Below are 23,717 nucleotides of genomic sequence, written 5' to 3'. Positions count from 1 at the left end.
ATCACATTACAATGCCAGCCCCCCCAGGGAATCACTCCTGTGTCAGCTGATTCCCTTTAAGGAATACTTCTAAGCACAATATAGTATTCAAACTTATAACAGCTACTCAGGGGAGAAATACGGGATGTACTGTACAGGAATTCAGCAATCTGTATTTCGGTCATCCAAGAAATATTTTTTATTCATTCCTTATTATGTTTTCAGGTAAAACACTACAATCACCCCTGTGCTTATAACTAAATTAAACCTGTTTCTATTGCTAGCAGTCACCCTTACCAAGCCTCCCATGAGATCTATATTTACATTTATTTATTTATTTATGATTGAACGATTCAAATTCATTCAGTAGCCCCCTTTGAGACCGATGAGACAAATGGAAAATCCGATTTTGTAAAACGCAGCAACCTAAAGGTATATAGATGAGAGGCACATTTATTACAATTGTTGAATGCACAGTCCCACCATTTAGGCTCTGTCCCCACAGGACCCAAAGCAAATCCCACCAGATACAGTGCTGTTATACAAAGTGTTCAACAGCAGCAGCAGCAGCAACACAGTCCTGGAGTAACAGTGCTGTATTACTCTGCCTCTTTATGATTAGCTTTGTTACCCTTTGCTCATTAGCATTAGTCTGCCATATATGCATGTAACATACATAGGCTAGATTACCTAAAATATCTTCATAGAAGTAAGAACAAGCACCATCTAATGTGCTAACATTTTGGAGCAGGTTTTTGGAGCATTATTATTATTAGTATTATTTTTTTTGGCAATACACAGTGCACTAGATGGCGCTGGCACTTATAAAGACACTTTGGCTCTAGCCACAGTCAACTAGAAGTGAAGAGTGAACAGCTACTTAAAGGGTACATAAGGACCTTTTTGTTTGTTTGTGTTACAAATGTTCCCATGTGTTGCTACAACTCTTTACATGAGGTGTGTGCATTGTTTTCAATGTATTTATTTTTCTTAAACATTTAATTGCATTCCCTGCCTCAAGATGGCTTCCCATGTATTTGCATGGACCTCTCAGAACTACATTTCCCATCATTATTTGTTTATTTATTATTTGTTTATTTAGCAGACGCCTTTATCCAAGGCGACTTACAGAGACTAGGGTGTGTGAACTATGCATCAGCTGCAGAGTCACTTACAACTACGTCTCACCCGAAAGACGGAGCACAAGGAGGTTAAGTGACTTGCTCATGGTCACACAATGAGTCAGTGGCTGAGGTGGGATTTGAACCGGGGATCTCCTGGTTACAAGCCCTTTTCTTTAACCACAGGACCACACAGCCTCCTGCTCACTGGTAAATCTATCTCAGTTACATAACCCAGTAACAAACAAGTATAAATACTGTACATGACGACAATAATAATAATAATATTCTAAATGATTGCAAACATCACTTACTGTTTAACTCACACAGAGGTATTACATTTGGACGGTGCCAGTTTGTATTTCATTTGTGTACTACCCTTTGGGATACATTTTGTGGTTACAATGTTATCCTAAATGTGCATGCACAGGGCTGGCGGCAGACCTGGGACTGGGAGACAGTCTAACCTAATTTTGCGTCTAAGAAACAGAAGGTAGGTTTCTGTAATCTAGCCTTGGGAACCAAGTGATTCTGGTTTCAGACTGTTGAACTGTTTTATGTGGATGGTTACACCAACCCCATTTGTTCGTGAGAAATAAAGCACTCCAGCAACTTTTGAAATGAAAACAGGACAGTGCCTGTATATTTATTTTCTTCAAAAAACAGAAATAAACAAAACAAAAAACTTCGGAGTACTAACTATACTTTTGTACAGGTCTGACTATAACCGGGCGGCTAGTCCATTTACCAGTAATCAAAAATAAAAAATACTTCATTTGTTTTTTGTTTTCAACTCACAATACGATTCCTGTCTCTCCAAACTCCCACACAAATAACCCAACTGAGGTTCATTTTATAATTCACCAGGATCAGACGCAGCTGATCTGCATTTCCCATTATCCTTAATTAATCAGTAAATTATTCAATTTAGGAGGTCCTTACCAAGATGGCCTGCTATTGCCTCCAGTCACAGTAAAATGGAGTGACCTACCCTAACCCCAGGGTCCTAAAGCCAAATTTTGTTAGGATAGTACACTCCCTTACAAATATATATATATATATATATATATATATATATATATATATATATATATATATATATATATATATATGTATATATATATATATATATATATATATATATTATATGTTAGGGTTGTCAATCGATTAAAATATTTGATCGGTTAATTTATGGGCATTAGTTGATTAATCGGTAGATTAATCTGTGTATATTTTTAATAAAGGTAACGATATTATAGTGTCTTCCTTCTTGTAGTTTTGAATCTAGCAGAACCTGAGGCACCGAAGAGATTAAGCCCTTTGGAATTCCCATTGGTTAAACTGCCAATTATGTCCCGCCTCTGCTCACTCATGATTGGACACCTGTAGAACAAGGGGCAGATCTCACATTGGTTAAACCTTATGATTGGACTGCTGCTTAGATCTTCTATTGGTTGATTTTATTTTATATACAAAAGAACTGTATGATTACATAAAAAAATAATAATCTGCGATCAACTCTTTAGTTGATTACTTGGTCTGATTAATCTATTAATCGGAGCAGCCCTAATATGTATATGATTTATTGATTTATTTATTTATTTTTCAGAACCTGATAAAGAACCTTCCAGAACAGAAAGAACTGACTGCTTTAGCAGAGCTGAAAGATGAGTACGAGGAGCTGTGTGAACCAGAACAGTTTGGCATTGTGGTGAGTATAGTACAGTACAATGCTATGCAGTACAGTACAATGCTATGCAGTACAGTATAGTACAGTACAATGCTATGCAGTACAGTACAATGCAGTACTCCACTCCCTAGTCTCTGGGAGATTTGTCGACTGCCACAGAAAGAAAAAGGAAGAGGCATTTCAACTGTCTGTTGATTTTTTCCCCTCTTCCTTTATCCTGTGACTGGATAACTTTCAATGCTGCATAAAAATACAATCTGTTTCTTTAAATCTTTATTAAAGATTGGAGAAAATCTGGAAATGAATAGCAGAACCATTAAGAAAAAAATACTGCCTGAAGGCCCTCTGCAGTATCAGCGCTATTCAATATATAAAAAGATGTAGTGATGTATAATTAAAAGGCCAGGAATAAAAAGGGCATTTTTTATGACAAGTCAAACCTGTTAGCCTTGTTGTGACTGACAGCACCAGTGATTTTGATAAATAATAAAGAAGCAGAATCTGATTTTCATGCAGAGCATCATTAGGGGTTTGGGGTTTTAATACAACAGTGTTATCCTGGGCTCCAAATGATTTCATGTAAGAGAATAACTTATGAAAAGGTGCTGTTATCATCAACTGGTTTTGGATGGCTGTTTTGAAACGTGGCATTACAGTACTCAGTACTATTATGTGAACAGAAATAACTAATTCAAGTGCAGCATGCATGTGGTACCTAGTTGTTATTGCAGAGTTGTTTAAATGTAATACAATACAATGCTGCTAACAAAAAATACAGCAGACCCTTTTGAATATAATCTGCATATAAATTCAAACATTGCGCATTCTCTTGACGTTTTGTATTCTCTTCTGGCTGTGCTGCCAGTTTGTCAGAAAATGAATGTAGCTGCTTAGCAGCCCTACTGGGATTGTGGACTATTATTGGTCATTTAAATGTAAAACAGAGGTGTATCAAGCTGTACGCAGACAGGTTTTGCAATTCACTGTTTTTTTTTTCCTTTCGTTTCTTCATTCTTTTTTTATATTTGTTTAGAAGGTACACAAAGTGCAGTGTGACTATGACGCAAACATAAAACTACAACACTGGCTTTGGAGATAGACCTGTAATAATGTATCGGTTTCTTTTTATCTCACTGGGTATCAGACCCTAAAAACAGATTTTGACAGCCAATAGATCTGCCTGCATTTACAGCTTCTTTGTGTAGTAAAACAAAGTAAACATGTAGTCCAGTCGTAAGTAGATGATTGTGACAATCTTTCAGCTATCAAGCCTAATTTCTGTGGGAGACAGACGGAATAAAATGCAACGGCTTCCTTTGAAGAGGAGTTCCGTGTAATTATTAAAACGTTTACTTTAACTTTTCAGTTTCTTGCTTGAGAATCAAAAGGTTGCTGGTACAAAAATTGCTACACCACATGAGATGTTTTTTTCTCCCATCGCATTGTGTCAAAGAATGAATCACAAATTCAAAGATGGTTGTTGTCAGCCAAGTCAGTTTATCTTGAGTTTAGCTCTGGCTGCTGATTGTTAAGCATTAAAATAGTGTGTCAGAATTAAAAGAAATGTATTAGCGTAAGATCTTTCAATTCTCAGTCGACAAAGAATACCTCTTATATTGGACAATTAATTGTATAGTAGGTTCTATAACTCCTTTCACACAGTATCAGTGACTAGGTTTATATACTACAGAAACCATCTGTCGGTTTCATCCGTTTCATAACAAATGATGTTAAAATAAAGCCAACTAAAATATTTTATTAAAGAGTCATAGAATATGGAAAGATGGCCTTCATTTCGCTAGAAAGCCTTTATGAGCTAAAAGCTTGTTTTTAAGTGATTGAACAAAGAGTAAGTGGGTGTGATGTCAGGGTAAAAAAAAACAGAAGGTAGCATGTATCAGAAGAAAGTTCAAAGAATGGAAAGAGGGTCAAATGGATCTTTTAGGTTACATTTTGACTTCATGTGGGTATCAATTCCAGTTTGGTTTAGTTTGTTTAGAGACAGTACTGGGTTAACTAAAGAAAACCGAACAGCCAAGTTCAACTACCAAAGAAATAACCAACAAGTAGAGTTTTATTGCAGTAATCTGTTAAATCTTCTTCTTCTTCTTCTTCTTCTTCTTCTTCTTCTTCTTCTTCTTCTTCAAAATTGCAGGTTAATACAGTTGTGGAGAGAGGCAATATAACCAATATTTAATATATATTGTGTATCAAAATAGGTTTCCTTTTAGAACGCCTGTTGTTACTAGGTTACTCTGAGCCACTGTTGGTTTTAATTACAGGAACGAGTATTGGTTTGTAAAAGCCTTTTAGAACAGAATTTAGAATACAAGCACTCACAAAGTAATTAAAAGGTGTGTTTTTTTTCTCTCCAAGCCTTTGCTTTGGTTTGTTGATTTCTTGATAGCCGGATCCTCTTGCTTTTGTGTAATGACCATTAGCTGTGGTACAAACACGTTTTAACCAGGACAATATTCAGCTAAATGTAAAGACGCCACATAAACAGAACCACATACATCCCCACTGGGGAAATACGCCACTTGTAGCTACCTTCCACAAAGGCTGTCATAAGCAGATCCCATTTTTTTAATATACTGCCGAACAAATAAAGAAATGAAAGGCACACAGTGCTATTTTGATAGACAACAAGCTCATAACAAGAATAAATCTCTTATATAATGTAATATCATAGCAAGTGTCCCAGTGTAGTCACTGAGAGATGGATTATTCGACAAGCTGTACAACAGAACTGAAATTCTCTGTGCATTACACCTGACAAGGGAAGGGGCTGTAATAGTGTTTTTTTCTACTTCTTTTTTATTTGATTCTTATCTCTAACCTGGTTGAGGTAATAAAATGGCATTTTCTTTTATCCATATCCTTCAACTGTCCTTAGCAAGCTAGCCACAATGACACAGGATTGAGGGCAGCAGTTTCTCGATATTAAAGGTGTTTTATTTGTAGACTTTCCATTTGATGTTTTTTTTTTTCTTCAGTGTAGCAATAAATGCAAAAACTGGTTCCCATGCTAGTATGGATGGGAAAGGCTTATTTAGAGAATTTTTCTAGGACAGACAATCCATACCTTTAAAACTAAAGACTTTACATTTTAATATAGGGCAACTACAGCAGTACTGCAACTCCCAAATATGCCCTAAACTGACGCTAATCTTTGCTCCCTGCTCCAGGGAGCCAAACCACATGTGCTCTGGACTCCCTCCCCACTCACCTTTTCCAGGCTGCTGTCCCTGCTCTACTCCCTTTCATTTCCTCCCTTCTCAACACCTCTTTGCTCTCTGGCTGTTTCCCCTCTGCCTTCAAACAGGCCTGCATCACCTCATCTTAAAAAAATAAAAACCTCCCTTGATCCCTATTCCTCCAGAACTACCGTCCTGTCTCCCTTCACCCTTTCCTCTCTAAAACCCTTGAGCAAGCAGTACATCACCAGCTCTCTGCTTTCCTGTCAAAACATTCTCTGCTCGACACCCTCCAATCCGGTTTTTGCCCGGCATACTCCACTGAAACTGGTCTTCTCTCCATCACTAACTCTCTACTCTTGGCCTGTGCCACCTCCCTCTACTCTGTCCTAATTCTCCTCGACCTCTCTGCTGCCTTTGACACAGTCGACCACTCTATTCTCCTGTCCTCCCTCGCTGACCTGAGACTCTCCGGCACTGCTTTTGCCTGGTTCTTCTCCTACCTCTCCGATTGCACGTACCGCGTGGCCTGGCGTGGCTCACCCTCTGCCTCTTGCTCTCATTCGACAGGTGTTCCCCAAGGCTTAGTCTCTACACCCGCTCCCTGGGTCCCCTCATCTCCTCCCATGGCGTCTCGTATCATTTCTGTGGTGATGATGCCCAGATCTTCCTCTCCCCCCCCCCCCCCCCCCCCTCACCCCTCTGACTCCGACATTTGAATTTGATCTTATTTTCTATTGATTTTACTGTACTTTATAACCGCTCGTATCTGTTATATGATATTCGGTAATCTGATACTTTATATTGATAAGGGCATCCGCTAAGAAATAAATAATAATAATAATAATAATAATAATAATAATAAGCCTGCTGTTGGTTCAATAATATAGTGCTGTTATAGCAATCCTGGCCAGAAAAGAATAAACATCGAACTTAAAAAAAAAGGTTTATATATAAATTATCTGCAACGATTATTCATCTGCTTGGGATACATTGTCATTTTTAATTTTCTTCAAGTTGCATACATACGGTAATAGTTATTGATTTCCTTTAAATTTCTCTTTTCCCACAGTTTCATTTCTCGTGTTAGTCATTTAACTTCTAACACCCATTTGAGAGACGGCATCTTATTCTCTCTTAGTCTTTGATGTTTTTTTTTTCATATAAATACCCTTTGTTTCCCAATACTCCCTCGACATCACTGAAGAAGACCACAGTCCCCGGGTGCTGAAGCGCTTGCTTTGTTGTCCTGTCCACAGATGAGCTCGGTGAAGCTGCTGCGGCCCCGGCTCAACGGGATCCAGTTCAAGCTGACGTTCGAGGAGCAGGTCAACAACATCCGGCCTGACATCATGAACGTGACCTTCGCATGCGAGGAGGTCAAGAAGAGCGAGAACTTCATGAGGCTGCTGGAGCTGGTGCTGTTGGTGGGGAACTTCATGAACTCTGGCTCCCGCAATGCACAGACATTTGGCTTCAACATCAGCTTCCTCTGCAAGGTAGGCCCAAGCACACTAATGGAAATGAAGTGAGGTTGTTCCTAGTTCACATGTTTCATGAATGAATGCTGTGTTTTATTTGATGCAATTCAACTCATGTAATATTCTTCAGATGGTTTAGGATTAAAGCAAGGTCAGTAATTTCCAGAATGCATTCAGAAAGAGATGCTTTATGTGCTGTAAGTTCATCAAGCTTTAGATAAAACAAAAATCAAATTTCTGCTCTTGGGTTGGTGTTTTTTTGAGGGGATTAATCAGACTTTAGTAATAAAACATGGCACTTTCTCTTCCGAGTCAGAAGCACATGTAATAAAAAGAGATTATAAATGTTTGCTCTGCAGTACCACTTATCCAGGTATGTAGGTATGCTGTGGTTGATTGTGCCTGACTGTCAGTGGCATACATTCATGTAAGAAGGATCACCAAACAGGACTGAGCTGAACCAACAATGGTTCTGTGTTGGGATTGTGGATTATCGGGTTAAAACCCAACCTGCCTGTCAATTTACTTATTTATTTGCATATTTTGTGTCAACAAGCTCAGTAGTAATTACACTCAGTGACACAAATTGCAATCATCTGCACTTTAATAAGATAACGAACAAAAGGCACTCAACAGGCAGTTACAAGGATGAATTGTCACACGTTGCTGCCAAGATGTAATATTTTCTTCTTTTTTTTTGTGTACTTTTTATCAAGGGCCAGGATGCATGTGAAGCAATCCCTTTCTTGTTATCACTGTTGCTTCACAGTCACAAGCTGTATGCAGCCAAGTTTGATATATTCACCAAGCTTTAACTCATGAGTCGGTTTGACTTTATAAGATATTCATGAAACGCAGAATGAAACTGCCACTAGGACCGACATGAAAGCGGTGTGAAATCATTCCTGTTTTTTTCCATCGATTTGGGACCCAGTTAGCTTTGTATAAGGAACTCAGAAACTCCTGAATTTAATTAATTATGGAGTAATTCATGATAGAAGATGAATGTCAGACTCAAGCAAAATAGATAGCATGACAATATAATCTGGATCAGCAATGAGTGATTATAATACAATCCCAAATCTGCAGATCAGTAGTTCTTATCATGGCTGTCGCTAGCCGTCAATCATTATATATTTCTATATCACAGTTTTACATGTAGCATGCATTTTGCTTTCTGCTATGATTGTTTCATATTGCTTGTACTGCTCTTCTTCAAATCATGACATTTCTAATATCCCCAAAAACACACATGAACTCAACTTAGTTCACCCAGCTGCCAGCACGAGACTTACGTGTGTTCGATTTTAAAACAGTAGCTCAGAGACTAGAAATAATTTATGTCCAAGGGTTACAAGTCGAAGATAACTGATCTTAATCGGGAAACAAAGCCTTTTATGTTATGCAATCCTTGCGGCAGAGCTGACCCACACGGGACATATAAAAAGCTGGAAGACTTAATTTAGACAATGTCAGGGGGCTTTGATGAGATGAGACACAGGGTTCACGGTCAGGATTGCTGTGTAAACTGGGAATGTGAGTGACCTCTTCAGAGAAGGATAGATGCTTCAATTACTCTGACAAGAAAAGAGGTTAGCTGTGCCCCTTCTGATAGACACAACTGCCACATGACCGAATAATAGGGCACTGCACTGTGTACCTGTAATCAATGTGAGATCTACTGACGTGCATGTTAGATACTGCATTTATCATTTAGTACAAGGAATATACTGTAGTGTACCCTTAACCCTGCATAAAGTACCCTGCTAATTCCATAGGATTTAATGTTGTCCAGTTCACTGTAATATAATTCAGTTAAATTGATTAAGTGAGTGTTATTCTGTAATTTAATTAGCATCACTCATTCATTAAAGAAAGACAATTGTTACTTTTGAAAGCAGTTTATTAAAAGCTACGACACACTCAATTGGTCATTTGAGCTCAAGTAGACCAGATTCTGGGCAGGGGTTTACTTCATTTGTCGTTGAGGATTCATTAACTGCATGTGTTAGAGAGAAAAAAAGGTTCCAGTTAAGGTGTTGTGTGCACCTGAAAGAAGATTTCTAGAACGTATGCCCCACATGGTGAGAATGTGTCTGAAGATTGAAAAAATATAACATCTTTAAACTCTTTTCTTTAATGTTCTGGCTGGACAATATCAGTGCCTAACAATAAGACATTGATAAATACTTTAAAAACATTTGCCAAATAATTGACTTGTTTGTTCTGGTAGTTCTAGACGACTAAATTTAAAAAATAATAAAAAAAATAAAAATAATGTACTGTAGCTGAACCAACAGAGAGAACAAAACTGCTTAAATTGCATAACGACATAAACTGAATGTAATTGAAAAAAAAATAGTCTTGTCTGCATCAATCGTAGATAATTTATTAAATTTGCTTTCTGTTTTTTTTTTTTTACAAAGCACTGACATAATTAAAGCTTCAGAATCTTCTGTTTTGCTGTTGCAGTGTTCAGTGCAACTCAAACCAATTATTAATTTCCCTTCATACTGCCATCCAAACAATATGTGTGAGCACGACCTAACCTCCTCTGTGTTGGTCCAGACCCAAATTGAATGTAGGTAAAGCGATTTATATCCTGCTTAATTTCCAGATGATGACATTTTTACTACTTCCCACTTATTTTAACACAATAGCCGGCTGCTGTGTCCGCCAGAGTTTTTATTAAAGGCAGAATTGAAAGCAGTTATGTTTTATCAGAACTGATTGTTGAATTGGATGCATCTCTTTATCTCGATTTTGGTCCATCAACAGCCCGATACAGATAGCCAGATCATCTTCTTCTTCTTCTTCTTCTTCTTCTTCTTCTTCTTCTTCTTCTTCCATTTAAGACAGTGTCACATGCTAACAGTTTTCACGATCATTTTCTGGTTTTTGTTTTTCTTTAAAAGGTACAGAATATACATTATAATAATACATCCACACTACAAGTCCTTTAAGTTAATACAGTATATACATGAGGCTCCAACTAGGTCACCAGGGCAAATAATCAATCAATGGATGCTTAATTGAAGCAAGCAAAATAAAAGCCATGGTGATCAATAATCTCTAATAACATTTTGTCAGCCTTCTTCCCTTAGTTTGCCCTACGTCTTTTTTTCTTACCTCATTTCTGGTTACTAGTGTTGTATCTATATTTAAATCAAATTAAAATGTCCTGACTTCAGTAGAATCTAACTATGCTATTATTATTATTATTATTATTATTATTATTATTATTATTATTATTATTATTATTATTATTATTATTATATCATCAGTGTTTCTGTTGAAAGCACTTTACTAATGCAAGGTGAGGTAACATTTAGAAAAGGCATCAGATTGACACACCGTCGGGTGGGTAGGCAATCCAGTGGCGATATTGAGAGATTCTGGCAGATATTAACAAGATTTGACTAAATACAAGAACTGTTCATGAAATTCTTTTCAGGAGTTTAGCTTGTATTTCAAAATAAAAAAGTCCCATGTTCCTGTACAACTTTGTTTAAGTTTCTATAGGGAACAATTCCAAAGAAATTGACTTTTGGTCTCTCTGATCTGTACTGAATTCAAACAAAGATTCTCCTTAGAAGTTATTGTCTGTGAAAATCCTGTAATGCTGTATTCTGGCCATCACCAGCCCAGGAAACAAAGGGCACGCAGTTCTTTTAAGATCCAGTTAACTTTAATCTTTTTGAGCAAAGAAAATCCAGCCCAAATGTTTTGGACGCTTGGCTTTCTGTCATAGACATATAAAAAAAAAGTTACTTCTATAGCATACATCTGAGATGTTTCAGGAAAGGTGGACTCTGAGGAATCCAAACAAAGACTTTACCAACATCAAATAAAATGAAAATAACCTAGTGGGAAAAATCCTTTTTCTTAGTAACAATGGTTTTCAAAGCTCAGAGAAGAAGGTTTTAAATTAGATATGTTCATTACAACAAAAGTTTCGTCTGAACCATTAGGGACAAGCTTAACAAATGATAGACTGCAGATGTGTACACTATATATTGCATATAACTAAAACATTACAAAGTGTTAAAAGTCTAAGTAAAGAAGCTTTCTAGCTGTGTGTATTTGGGTGCAGAATAAGATGTTATTAGAAATAAAAATAAAAACTCAAATATATTTTTGTGATAGTTGACTTTGATTTGTTTGATCTATAGAACAACAAAACTAAATACAGCTACTGAAAAAAGTCATTTGTGTCCTTTGCAAGGTCTTGCAAATCAATCATCTAACAGTGCTTTTGAGTCTCTTTGGTGTATTTATGTCTGCAAAGAATATGCAAAATATTTAGTGATTTAAAGAATTACAGTTTAAGTTGATTGAATAGACTATACTATGAGTTTAATGGAATACACATGAGCTTGTTACTGTACACACTGTGACTAATCAAGCTCATAGTAAAACCTAGAACCTGACCTTTGATGAAAGCAATATCTCATAGAATGACTGAAGGATACTACAGTATGCATAGGCATTTGTTGTGTTGTATGTGCTGTGAATCTATGGTAGGTCATGATGCCCTATTTGTGCTATTGATATACCTTGATGGGAAATGTATGTTTTAAACCTGAGAAGTGACCCAAGCTAACTCTTCTTGAACCTGGCTTTACAAACAGCACACAAAGTGTTGTTTTTTTTTGAGTGTGACAGTTTCAAGCAGATCAATACCCCTAGCACTGGACCCTCATTGCTGCTCAACTCAGAGCTCTAGTGGTCAGGAAAGTGGTCATTTAAAGACAATCTAACCTGAGCTATCAGAAGATGGCAGCGGCCCAAGGCATTGCCTGAGGCTAATTGGTTTGCTGTTGTCAAACCTGCATGACAAACACTCCATCTTTGTTACTGAGATTACAAAGGGAGAGGCTTCTCAAAGGTTTCAGATAGTGCCTTTACAGAATAATAAAAAAAAAACAAGCTAGGAAAAGGCAGCCCTAAAGTGAACCTGAATGTAATGCAACAAACAATAAACTAATAATTTGAGCCCAAACTATACTTGTTACAGTTGAACAAAGGAGCAGTGGACAGGATGTGTTTCCACCCAAACAAACTTTTTTCAAAGCACAGAAAATGCACTTTGTTTTTTGCTTATGACTTATTTAAAATTTTGAAAGAATTCTGTACGGTAGTCAGTAGGTCTTAGTTTCATGACACAATCAACTACCAGATGGTTATTGCCTCAATCAGGGTTAAAACAGATTTCTGACGAGTTATACGTTTCTTTGTTCTTAGCCCTCTGTCTTCTCATATGTTTCCTTACCCCTTATTGAATTTAACATTTCTGCTGCAGGGTGTGCAAGTTTTCCTTCCCTCTCTGTATTTTGATATACATCATGCTTCTTTATCATTGATCTAAAACATAAGCACTTTGTAACCTCATTGATTTGAAGAAATTTCAAATGGAAGATTTGAAAATCCAGTGACATGCAGTACAGTGCCCAAAGAGGATTCTTCTGGCTCTTGTCAATGACAAATGGGATGCAATATCATGCACTTTGTTGTGAGAAGCAAAGTGACAGCCCTTCTGTCAGGTACTGCTGACTGTGCACAGCTTCTCAATAAACTACTGTAGCTATTACCTGAGGTCAGGACGTGGTCTGAAGCAATGTGCACTAGGTGGAACCTCTCTATCCTAGCCTGGTCAGTCTGAAATGGCACTTTACCTCTTTACCTCAAAACAGACGATCAGGTGAGCTTATAACATTCCCCAGACTTCTGTCTGCACTGAATTTGTAGGGGAACAGCATATAATCTGGCTGCCTTTGGGGTTGGTATGAGATGAGATTTGAGTCAAGCCTGCTTATGAGGTCTTGAATCTGCAGTTATTTTTCTAAAGCACCCTATATAGAGGATATCTGGCATGCTTTGATAAAGAGTTTTAATCATGTCTTACAGTAGTGTGGGTTTGTATGAGTTAGAAATTAAATGTAAGGCATGGTTTTGTGTGTGTGTTGGGGGAGGGGGGTGGGGGGGTGGGGTGATGTTGATTTAGTGGAAGGATTCAAAAAAAAAACTTAACTAAACCGTCTTCCCTCTATGGTTGGAGAAGCTATTGCAAGCAAGCTTGTTTTTACCATGGTATTCACCCAGAGCTATTTGTAGCATTACTGCAACTGAAAAAATGTACAGCTTATTAAATATTTAATTTACAGTGTTATCTAATCTGGTACAATTGCTAAAAACAAACGTCATTTGATCAAATTCTCAAGCTTTGATGTAATTTGACCATCAGTCTCCTAACGCACACAGGATGGCAGTATGCAGGTTTTTTTTTTTTGGGGGGGGGGGGGGGTATTTTTTAGAATTTTCCACATTGCAAGAAGGTATTTAGAAAATAAAATCAGTAAAGAACCACAGCTTTTTCAGATTAGGTATGTGGACTGTCACAAGGGTTTTGATCAAAACAAAATAAAATACACAAACCCTGCAACTCCTTTCTAACTACATATTAAAGCATATACTGTTTGACGCTGTTGACAAGCATATACTGTATGACAAGCTGAGCCTTTTTCAGTAATTAGTAGGTATACTCTCCCCTTTAATTTTCACACATCATAAATATATGTAGAACGTGAAACCCCATTCAGCTTAGTTAAATTGTCAATGGTGTTTGCTACCCGCAGTATGATGGACGGCCTTTTTATATCGTAAATGAAGCTGTAGATCATTTTTTGGGACTTTTTTTTTTTTTTTACTCTTCCATATACTGAACTAATTTAAAGTCAGGCATGGACAATCATAAATTAAATCAAAGAGAGAATGAGATAAAATTGCAAACACAATTAAGATACTCCTCCATGATTGAAAATAGTCAAAGGCAAGAGAATAAATGTTTATCCCTGAATGTAATCACAAACTTTAATTGTCCCCTGCCCAATTGAAAAATAATAATAATAATAATAATAATAATAATAATAATAATAATAATAATAATAATACAAATGTGTTGACTGTAATTTTATTGGCTGGATTCTGCATAGAGTGTTGAATTGTACTAATTAGCTCTCACAGCATGTTTCTCCAATATCATAGTGATCACAGTAGGGAAGGGATATAGAACAAGGTTTTTGATGCATTACAGAATTCTGGCATGCATGCAGTACATAGATACCCCCATTTCCCACCACAGTATGTTTTTCTTTTTCTTTTTTTTTTCTAATAACCTTTTTTATGAGACTATTTGCATATATTAAATGTTTCATTGTCTAAAGCTTTGGTGCGCTGTGCACGTCCTTGAGGGTTATCAGAGAGGGATTTGTTTTATTCAGCTCCTAAAATGCATAGTAGTCAACAGTTTGAGCAGAATACTAGTTAACCTTTACCAGTCCATGTGGGCTACGTGGAAGTGGACTTTTGTTGCCACTTAAACTTGTGACCTTCTCCAGTTTTGATTTAAACAATCTGCTTCATCTCTTGTCCAGTGTGGCTGCTTGCAAGCATCTTGGACAAATGGAGTTCCTTGCACATCACTGAAAATTTCTGATTCATAAGCTGGTGTTTATAATCGACCGTGACAATGGAGCTATCATTGCATGTTCTAGGATAGGATTACGAGAAGTTTTACCAGTGTCCCAGGCTGCTCACTTCGTAAAACCACCACCCCTTGGAGCACAGGGTGAGTCACAGAAAGGGGGTTGGAATCCTGCCTGTGCCAATTTGCAGATCTTGGGGAGAGACCCACAGGGAGGTTATAAAGGAAAGTATGCTTGCCTCATCTCTCCTCTGCGACACTCCCAACACTTAGTGATGAGTACGCTGCACACTTCTGTTAAATACATCTAAAACAGAATTCCGCTGAATAGCTTCATATAATGAATATTTCCGTACTGCTGATGAAGGCCTTGCAAAGCCCCTTTTTTGGTGACAGCTTTTGAAATTGGAGAAGGCAGGCATGCACTAAGCCTGCCTAGGTAGTCACTACACTACCTTTATGGTAATCACAAAGACTAAAATCCAACATCTTTACGCCTGTTCTATTACTGTGCTGCATGTTCTCGAGGAAAGCAATGCTTTGTAAACACCCCATGGCAGAGCAAGTGCACAACTCAATTGTGTTTAAATAAAGAGAATAACATTAGGATTTGTGTGCTGTGTCGAGACTGGCAAGCAGCGCTGCTTGTTTTGAAATATGCACTAGAGCGTTCATGATTGCTTCCATATTAACTGTTCTGTGGATGTGCTTTTGAGATAAAGAAGGAAACAATAGTTGATACAGAGCAGATGATAATTTACAAGAGGTGCTGAGCTGAAAACTCATGATTACATCCTGGGTAATAGGGGACCCTGCTTGTCAAGGGACCGACAGAATCAGAATTCATTTTACAAGTATGAGAATTCCAATGAGGGAAGTGCCACCTTGAAGCACTGCCACCTAATACCTGAAGTGGAATGTAAAACCTGACTCAAAAGCCTTAAACACATTATGGGGAAGTAACGATGTTCTCTAGGAACCATACCGAGGATTTTAAAGTGACTTCTTGACGTATCTTTTGGTAGCACTGCAGGTACGGTAATTCCAGACTGCTACAAAACGTTTACCTCATAGAAGGACATTTTACATATTTTTTCTCTTTAGATATTCTGGGATGCATCCCCGGTTTCTGTTTGTATGTGTTTTTACTGAGAAAATCAAGACATGGGATGTTTTTACCAGGTTTTGTGAGTGACACATTTAAGAAATGTACAGAAACTAGGTACAGTAAACTACTTTTTGTTTATTTTGTTTTGTTAATGTGGAACCACACAAATATTTATTTATTGATTTATTTATGTGTCCTGTTTATTTTGTCAGGAAACTCTACAAACAAATTCTGTCACCACAATAATTTTAATTTATCTACACCTCAGCAATATAATGAAACTGGTTGGGAAATACGCTTCACCAGGACCTGTGACCTAATATAGCTGACATTTTGTGGTCTTGAGATTTTGGAGATTTCTGAACGATATTAACAGCACACTTTGAGATAGTGCCTTCGGATTTGGTACACTGCTGTATTCTATAATTAATGTTCCATTACAGGTCCAGTAAACATGAACTGTGTGACTGCCATGTTATTTTAATCTCTATCCGTATCAATTACACACACAGATTATTTTTTTTTAACGATGCAATTCCACTTACCTTTTGTCCCCGGGGTACAAAATGTAGAAATCAAGACAGTCCTGAATAGTTCTATATATATATATATATATATATATATATATATATATATATATATATATATATATATATATACTGTATATCCTATCTTCTAATGAATAGGATTTCATTGGTGTATGACTTTGCTGGAGCACAATATATCCTAATGGCAGTGAGGTTTTCTTGTGGGTTAAAGCTAGGTATGTAACACAAGTTCTGATGGTCTCATTTAAAGCTTTAAATGTAACACAACAGATGAATACAGATGATGATAAACATTCTTGGCAAGAAAGCAGCTGCTGCATGAGATTCCTTAATGGATTAATCAATTAATTCAATCCTGGTTAGGACTTAATTATTTTTTTAACAATAATTCATTCTACCTGAGAACAATCCCCTTTTCTGTCTCTTTCCCTTGACTAAGGTACAAAGGAATGTTGAGGCTAAAAGCTTTATTGATCACTGAGACCCGTTGAATTGGTAATTAATTGCTCCCATGTGCTTTGATTGATACACCCCCATTGTTTATCTATCATAATGATAAATTGTTCCCTCACCTTGTGTATAATTTAAGGTAATCATACATCATTATAACAGATTGACAAAGACAGCGCTGTGTGACACAGCTCTCAATGGGAGGGAGGTGGCTGTCAATCAGTGGGCTTGGGTGGGAAAAGGGTCTCTAGAAATGTGGCTTGATGCATTGTCACAGATCGCTGATGAAACAGCTACAGGTGTTGGATTAATAAGGACCCAATCAGTTAATGAACCATTTCATAATGTTATTAGTGATGCTGCAGAAACACATTAATATGCATGTGGTTATTAATCTTTAAGCATAATTGCATGTTGCTCTAATGATTATTACAATTAGAATAACAATATATTATAACTTTTCTGTGTTTTTTCATTTTAAAGTGAAAGCATTAAAGCTGCATTTCAGTGTTTGGGAGTTGAAGGGTATGCAATCATCTCAATAACAAGGTAATAGGGTAGCACCTTTAGTACACACCACTTAATCAAACTCTGTTTTGTAGCTGGCTTGCTAGAGCAATCAGACTCTGATTGGAGCTGTGTTTCAAAATTATGCAAACAAGTTAACAGCTTTCACTCTACTGGTATATTAGTTATGCCAGCCAGATTATTTCAGAATCAGCAAGGTCTCTTTAACTGTATATTTTACTGTAAGTTAGTTATTATTCTGTTTCTTTCCATCGTATACCATTATCAGAATCTTATGCATTGATGTAACTATCTCTTAGAGAAAGTACAATTGGGCAGTTTAGGCTTAAGTGGCAGACTTTCATGTTTAGGCTAACTAATGATCTTGTTCAAATACAAAATGTATTTATTTTATGCTTGCTTGCTTGCTTGCTTGTGATTTTTCTTGCTTTCTTAATTTATACATTTATTCTGTTTGGAGGCGGTTCCTAAGCAAATTTATACAGTATGTGTTTTTCTTTGGGTTCCGTATACACACACTCATGTATTCAGTGTTTTCCTGTTGCAGTATTTCATCATGTTGAACAGCCCCAGATTCAATACAAAAAACTGCTTTGCAATGTGGGTTTACAATCTTGCAAGCAGGCTATGTGCAATCATTGTACCTGCAACCCGGTTAAGGACAGGATTGCTGTATGTATTGGTCACAATGCCTGCTGTCAACATTCAGAGGATATGCAGTGTACTGTGCAATTGAGCTAAGGGATGTGGAAGTGTTCCTATTTCACAAACCAGCCACTCTGAAGTTAAGACTTGACAGCAGACAATCTGTTTCAGTTGGAGAGGCAGAGAAGGTTACTCAGCCCCGCTGCCCTTCTTAATACAACCCTGGAGCTGTTCTAGCAGTCCCTGACTCCTGCTGTCCTGTTCACTCCGATCTGGGTAGCATTTCCCTCTCAAGTGGAAACAAGCTTTTGGGTTCAAGTATGCATCCCATGTGACTTTACCTTTAAGACAAATCTTCAACAATAAAAGGGCAGTACATTACCATATTCAGTCACCAAGTTGCTGTCCATCTGTCTTTACATACATATTGTACATACTGCATGTCAGATACAGGTAGCTTGCACTGTATTTACAATGTGATGGTGACGGTGGCAATCTCTGTTTCTGCACTAGGCTCTATCTATTTCTTTGCAGCACTGCCTCTGTAATTGGGATGTCAGGAATTATGTTTAGTTTTTTGTGGTAATGGTAATGATGAGCAAGGCTTCAGTAGCAATGCTTATCTGCTCACCAGGTCGACACTTTGCAGGATGTTTTGGCCCTTTTACTGCTGCTTGTAAAAAAGATCTGCAATAAATTGCTAGTATTGTTATGGTATAAGACAATTGAGTGTATGATTCAGCTTTCACATGGCCTGTGTTGCAGAAGAGTCTGTTTTAATGTGAAAGGATGACATTAATAGCATTCGTTTTGATAATAAAAGTGGTAACAGTGTTCGTTTTGGTTGTGAAGCATAATAGTAGGAATAATAACAGTAATCTCATAAAACTCAATGTGTATTTTATTCACACGGAGTAGCTGTGATGAAAATCAAATTCCTTGACATTTTTCTCAGGTTCTCCTGATCTCTGACAGATAATTGTTAATATCGTGCCTCCTGCTGATAAATGTTTATCTAAACCCGGTAAAACACCTTATTGCTTTGTAAACTGTAACTCCCTTCAAGCCACATATTCATTTTTGTGCTGCAAAGGGGCAGGCTTCATTCTTGTGTTGGGATGTGCTCTGTTAAAAACAGCTTTTAAAACAAGCTGGAGGGTGTTTAGTAAACGAGCATGAGCCAAATGGGGATGTACAGTATTGCATTCTCAGAAAATAAACACACGGCTCGCCCCTTGATAGTTACTTATGAATGCATTAACTACGTTATTGCTCAGACACCAATATCACCTTTAGTGAGGTTCCAGGTGAAAAGCTAACAAATTACAGTTATTAAAAAATACAAATATATACATGCAATATAACCCCCCCTCCAGAGAAATGTTTGAACTGCTGTTATAAATTATCAGTTTGTGACATAAATCCAGTGCTAGATACCTTCACCATTAAAATTCGTCCCTTGGGTTTTCCAAACTGTCATTGAACCATACCTTACAGCTCATGTGAGTGATTTATTTCTTAATATGTTGAGCAACGTGACTTGTCGTTAACGTGTATTCCGTGTATATATCATTCATGTTTACTGTACTGTATGTGCAATGCCACAATACATACAGTAGGACGTGTCAAAAACTATGTTCCATGTTTAATATGGCGTACGAATAATCAGTAGCCAATGCTGCAGTACAGTAAGTAAGCAGGATATAGTTGTTAAATCAATCTGTGAAAAAATGCTTTACAAAAGGTGTAAGACCTTCAAGGGATCTAGCCATACATCATGTTGGTTATGCAGTCAATGTCTGTCTGTCTGTCTCTCTTGTTAACTTGTATCTGTTCAGCAACATAAAGTCATGCATTTTGAACATTATAAATGTTATTCTTTTCAAGCTAGTCCGGATACTGTGGCACAGCATCCAAAATACATTTTCTTCAGTAGCTATAGTAACCTGATTGTATGCCCCTTTACAGTCAAGCACAAACTTGTTTGTATTGGTAAATGTATGTTTGAATGTATCCTAGGAAACTCAAGGCAGTCTCTGTGATTCAAACAGGCTGCACCACCACATTTTTTTGATTCTTTTGTTTGTTTGTTTGCAGCTTCGAGACACCAAGTCGGCTGACCAGAAGACGACCCTGCTGCACTTTCTGGCTGATATGTGCGAGGAGAAACATTCAGACATTCTGAAGTTTACTGATGAGCTGACACACGTGGAGAGTGCCAGTAAAGGTAAATGGAGAATATACTTAGTTTTGAGGCAGATTCATTTAGTAAGATACTGATTTGTCATCTGTGTGGTAAACCAGTGAAGTTGGGTTGATGTTATTAAAATATCAAACACAATCACACACGAAGCAGATCCAAGGTATTTCATTTAGCTTGAATTTTCTGGACACTCCCTCTAGTCTGTAGGTACTGTCTAGTATTAGTTATACAGCCCACTCGTAATCCTTTATCTATGTTATATGCAGCCACTGTCCTTGGTTAGCTAGTTTCTTTTTGTAGATCTGCAACTATGAAGCTGTAATGTTTGGCTGTCCAGTGCACACTGGAATCAGAAATGGTTTGTGCCTGTTTCGGGAGCTTAATGCTCATCTACTGCAATTGATCTTTCGTTTTTTTTCTAACCTATGCTTGACATGAACAATACAACCCTCACTGCTTTAGACAAGCTAAAAGAATTTAATCTATTCAGTCTTGAACAAAGAAGACTACGCCGCGATCTGATTCAAGCATTCCAAATTCTAAAAGGTATTGACAATGTTGACCCAGGGTACTTTTTCGACCTGAAAAAAGAAAAAAGGACCAGAGGTCACAAATGGAGATTAGATAAAGGGGCATTCAGAACAGAAAATAGGAGGCACTTTTTTACACAGAGAATTGTGGGAGTCTAGAACCAACTCCCCAGTAATGTTGTTGAAGCTGACACCCTGGGTTCAATAAGCTACTAAGGTGTGCTTTTTAATCCAGTACTCTGCCCAGTATTGTTGCACACCCTGACCTTGAGATTTTGCTTGGCCTTTTGCTTTTTTATTTTCTATTCCTCAGTCTGGAATCCTCCCTGGTTTACAAGACACGTTTGATAAATCCTTTATTGGTTTTCTCCTGTGGCTAGCACTTAAACTTGCAGCTTTGAGGATTTTTACAGTTTGATTTAAATCCTCTAGTGTTTTATAGGTCCGCTCAGGGGATTAGACCAACCCGGGTTAGGGAACTTTAATTAAAACTGTTGCATCCGATGGAATAAAACTTGTTAATGACCAGGAATCCACTGTTAATCCCAGCATTTTGTATACATCTTGCACTGGCTTCAGGTTAAAAAGTATTCTCAGAGATAATGTCTTGCATGATTTTAATGGACAAAGGAAGAGGTATAATGGTGCTTTGGGGAGTGATGTGTGTACCCCTATTTAGGAATGCAGCTTGTTTAATTACATTATGATGTAGAGCTCCATGAGACAGCACAACTGACGATCCAAAATCCCAAGTGTAGAATTGCCGTGATGTACTCCTAGGTGCAAGGTGTTTGATTCAGTAGGTAGTAAACTATGGGAACATGCACTAACCTAAACGTGTTTACCATAGCATGGAGGTGCTGTTTATGATGTTTAAAACAGACATCCTATCTTCCCATTTTACAGAACATCAGACACCCCAGTGCCCTGGGCCAGTTCTCCATTCTGCTGTGTTAAAAATGACTTCAAATCAAATTAAAAATCATGTATTATTTCCTAATTAACTGATAAATTATTAATCCTAAATCCTGTCATGGAGCCATCTCAAAATCTACAGCAGTTGCCAACTAGTGTGTCCATGCTAGTTGCTGTTCATCTACAGTGTATTAATACTGTACAGTATCTGCATCCGTAGCTATCTGCAATATTAACTTCACTTGCATCAGGCGAGTTACAAAACAGTGGTCCACATTAGTCAACAGAGGCCTTTAGCTAAATGACTAAGCTGTGTAAACGTAAACAATTCATGCAGTAAATGGAAAGCAATTACAATGTTGTCCAAAAGCCCTAAGCCATGGATTAAATATACATTAACATGACAATTCATTGATCTTAAAATGAAACCTCTGTACAGAAAAACAACCTTAGAATGATTCATCTGTCTATCAGGTGATTTTAGATTGTGACCTCTAAGGCTCCATTGGAAATGAAGTCCAGCAGCAAATGGAGATAGCGGTCCACAAGGACACTCGATACTCCAAATAGGAATAGCAGCCAGAGACAGCAGAAGATTATTGGTGAAGAAGCCCTGCTACCCCCACACTCTCCCTCATATGCGCCTTACAAGAAGCTCATGTTTTATTCTGTTGTGTTTGTCAGTTTTCTAAACGTCTTATAAGAAAAGAAAAATGCATGTCAAATCCGTCAGCCTCCATGGGGTTGATATAATCAAGGCTGTTAAAAAAAAAAAAAAAAAAAAAAAAAAAAAAAAAAACTTGCACAAAACATGTGGCAATATAAGGAAAAGCCTGGAAGCCAAGGTACAGCTTGATACCAGATAAAGGGGGCTTTTACAACAATGTTTAACAGCTGCTTGCTGATTAATAATTTAATAATGCCTTCAGATCTTTCACATGTTTAGTTTCCTGTGAGGTAAATTGGTAAGAGGACATGTGAGATTGCTTGAGCTTCTTCCTTGAAAAAAACTCTTTGCCCTCACCTGGGGCTACATGCTGTGCACCGCACTTGTCATTTTCTTTAAGTTTTTTTATTGCTTGTCTTTTTTTTTTGGGGGGGGGGGGTTGTAACTGGTGGGTTCATTCACAATTTTGTCTACAACTAAGAAGTCACTATAGCCTACTTAATGCCCTTCTGTTCCCCACCTTAATTACAATTTTAATGTATAAAAAAAACAAAAAACAATTGAAAATAAGACAATGACCATGGTTTATATGATAAAATAGAGCAGGTGAAAATATATTAACTTACTTTCTAAATTACAGAAACAGACTAATTGTGTCAGTTGTGTATAGGCTGCTGTGATGACTAATATCCACTGAGTGCTAAGTTACAACCTTATAGGACACGTATGGTTATAGACTGTACTCTTTTTATATGGTTATTGACGTCATCACCCATATTGAGGAATTTTGATGAATCGCCACTAGTTATTTTCCAGCGTTTCTACAAAGCAGCCCACAGACAAAGTAATCTACAAAGATGTCTTGCTGTTCTGCTGCTGTTGTATCTAAGCAGGGGCTTCTTGTTTGTTGCGTCATTTACTAGCAGTGAAAGAGGGGTAATCACACATTAAATAATCACAAGCAGATTTCAAAAGGGCTGGCTCTTTGGTATTAAGATCGCTGATTGAAAAGAGCAATCAGACGTGGCTGATTTGCGAAAGGAAAGCCTAGTTTCTGTCTCGCCTCTGCTGATTACTTACTTGAATGAACTTTTCTCCCTGCTTAACCTCGCTATCTTGAAAAGAACAAAAAGTAAGAGACCTAAATCCAGAATTAGCCAATGCTAGATGAT

The 23,717-nt window shown here is 37.4% G+C and overlaps 1 protein-coding gene across 7 annotated transcripts in view; it reads left to right on the top strand.

Annotated features, from left to right (window-relative positions):
• The window catches only part of LOC117430578 (protein diaphanous homolog 2), a 408,548-nt gene that overhangs the window by 257,537 nt on the left and 127,294 nt on the right, over positions 1-23,717 (top strand). For all 7 annotated transcript variants that reach the window (XM_059000922.1, XM_059000925.1, XM_059000921.1 and 4 more), the window contains 3 exons: positions 2,710-2,811; positions 7,247-7,486; positions 20,328-20,457. In XM_059000922.1, coding sequence (XP_058856905.1) covers positions 2,710-2,811; positions 7,247-7,486; positions 20,328-20,457 — 472 coding nt within the window. The remainder of the gene's footprint in view (positions 1-2,709; positions 2,812-7,246; positions 7,487-20,327; positions 20,458-23,717) is intronic.

This window comes from Acipenser ruthenus, chromosome 26 (assembly GCF_902713425.1).
Source record: "Acipenser ruthenus chromosome 26, fAciRut3.2 maternal haplotype, whole genome shotgun sequence".
NCBI lineage: Eukaryota > Metazoa > Chordata > Actinopteri > Acipenseriformes > Acipenseridae > Acipenser > Acipenser ruthenus.
This window is presented reverse-complemented; position numbering and strand designations above follow the sequence as displayed.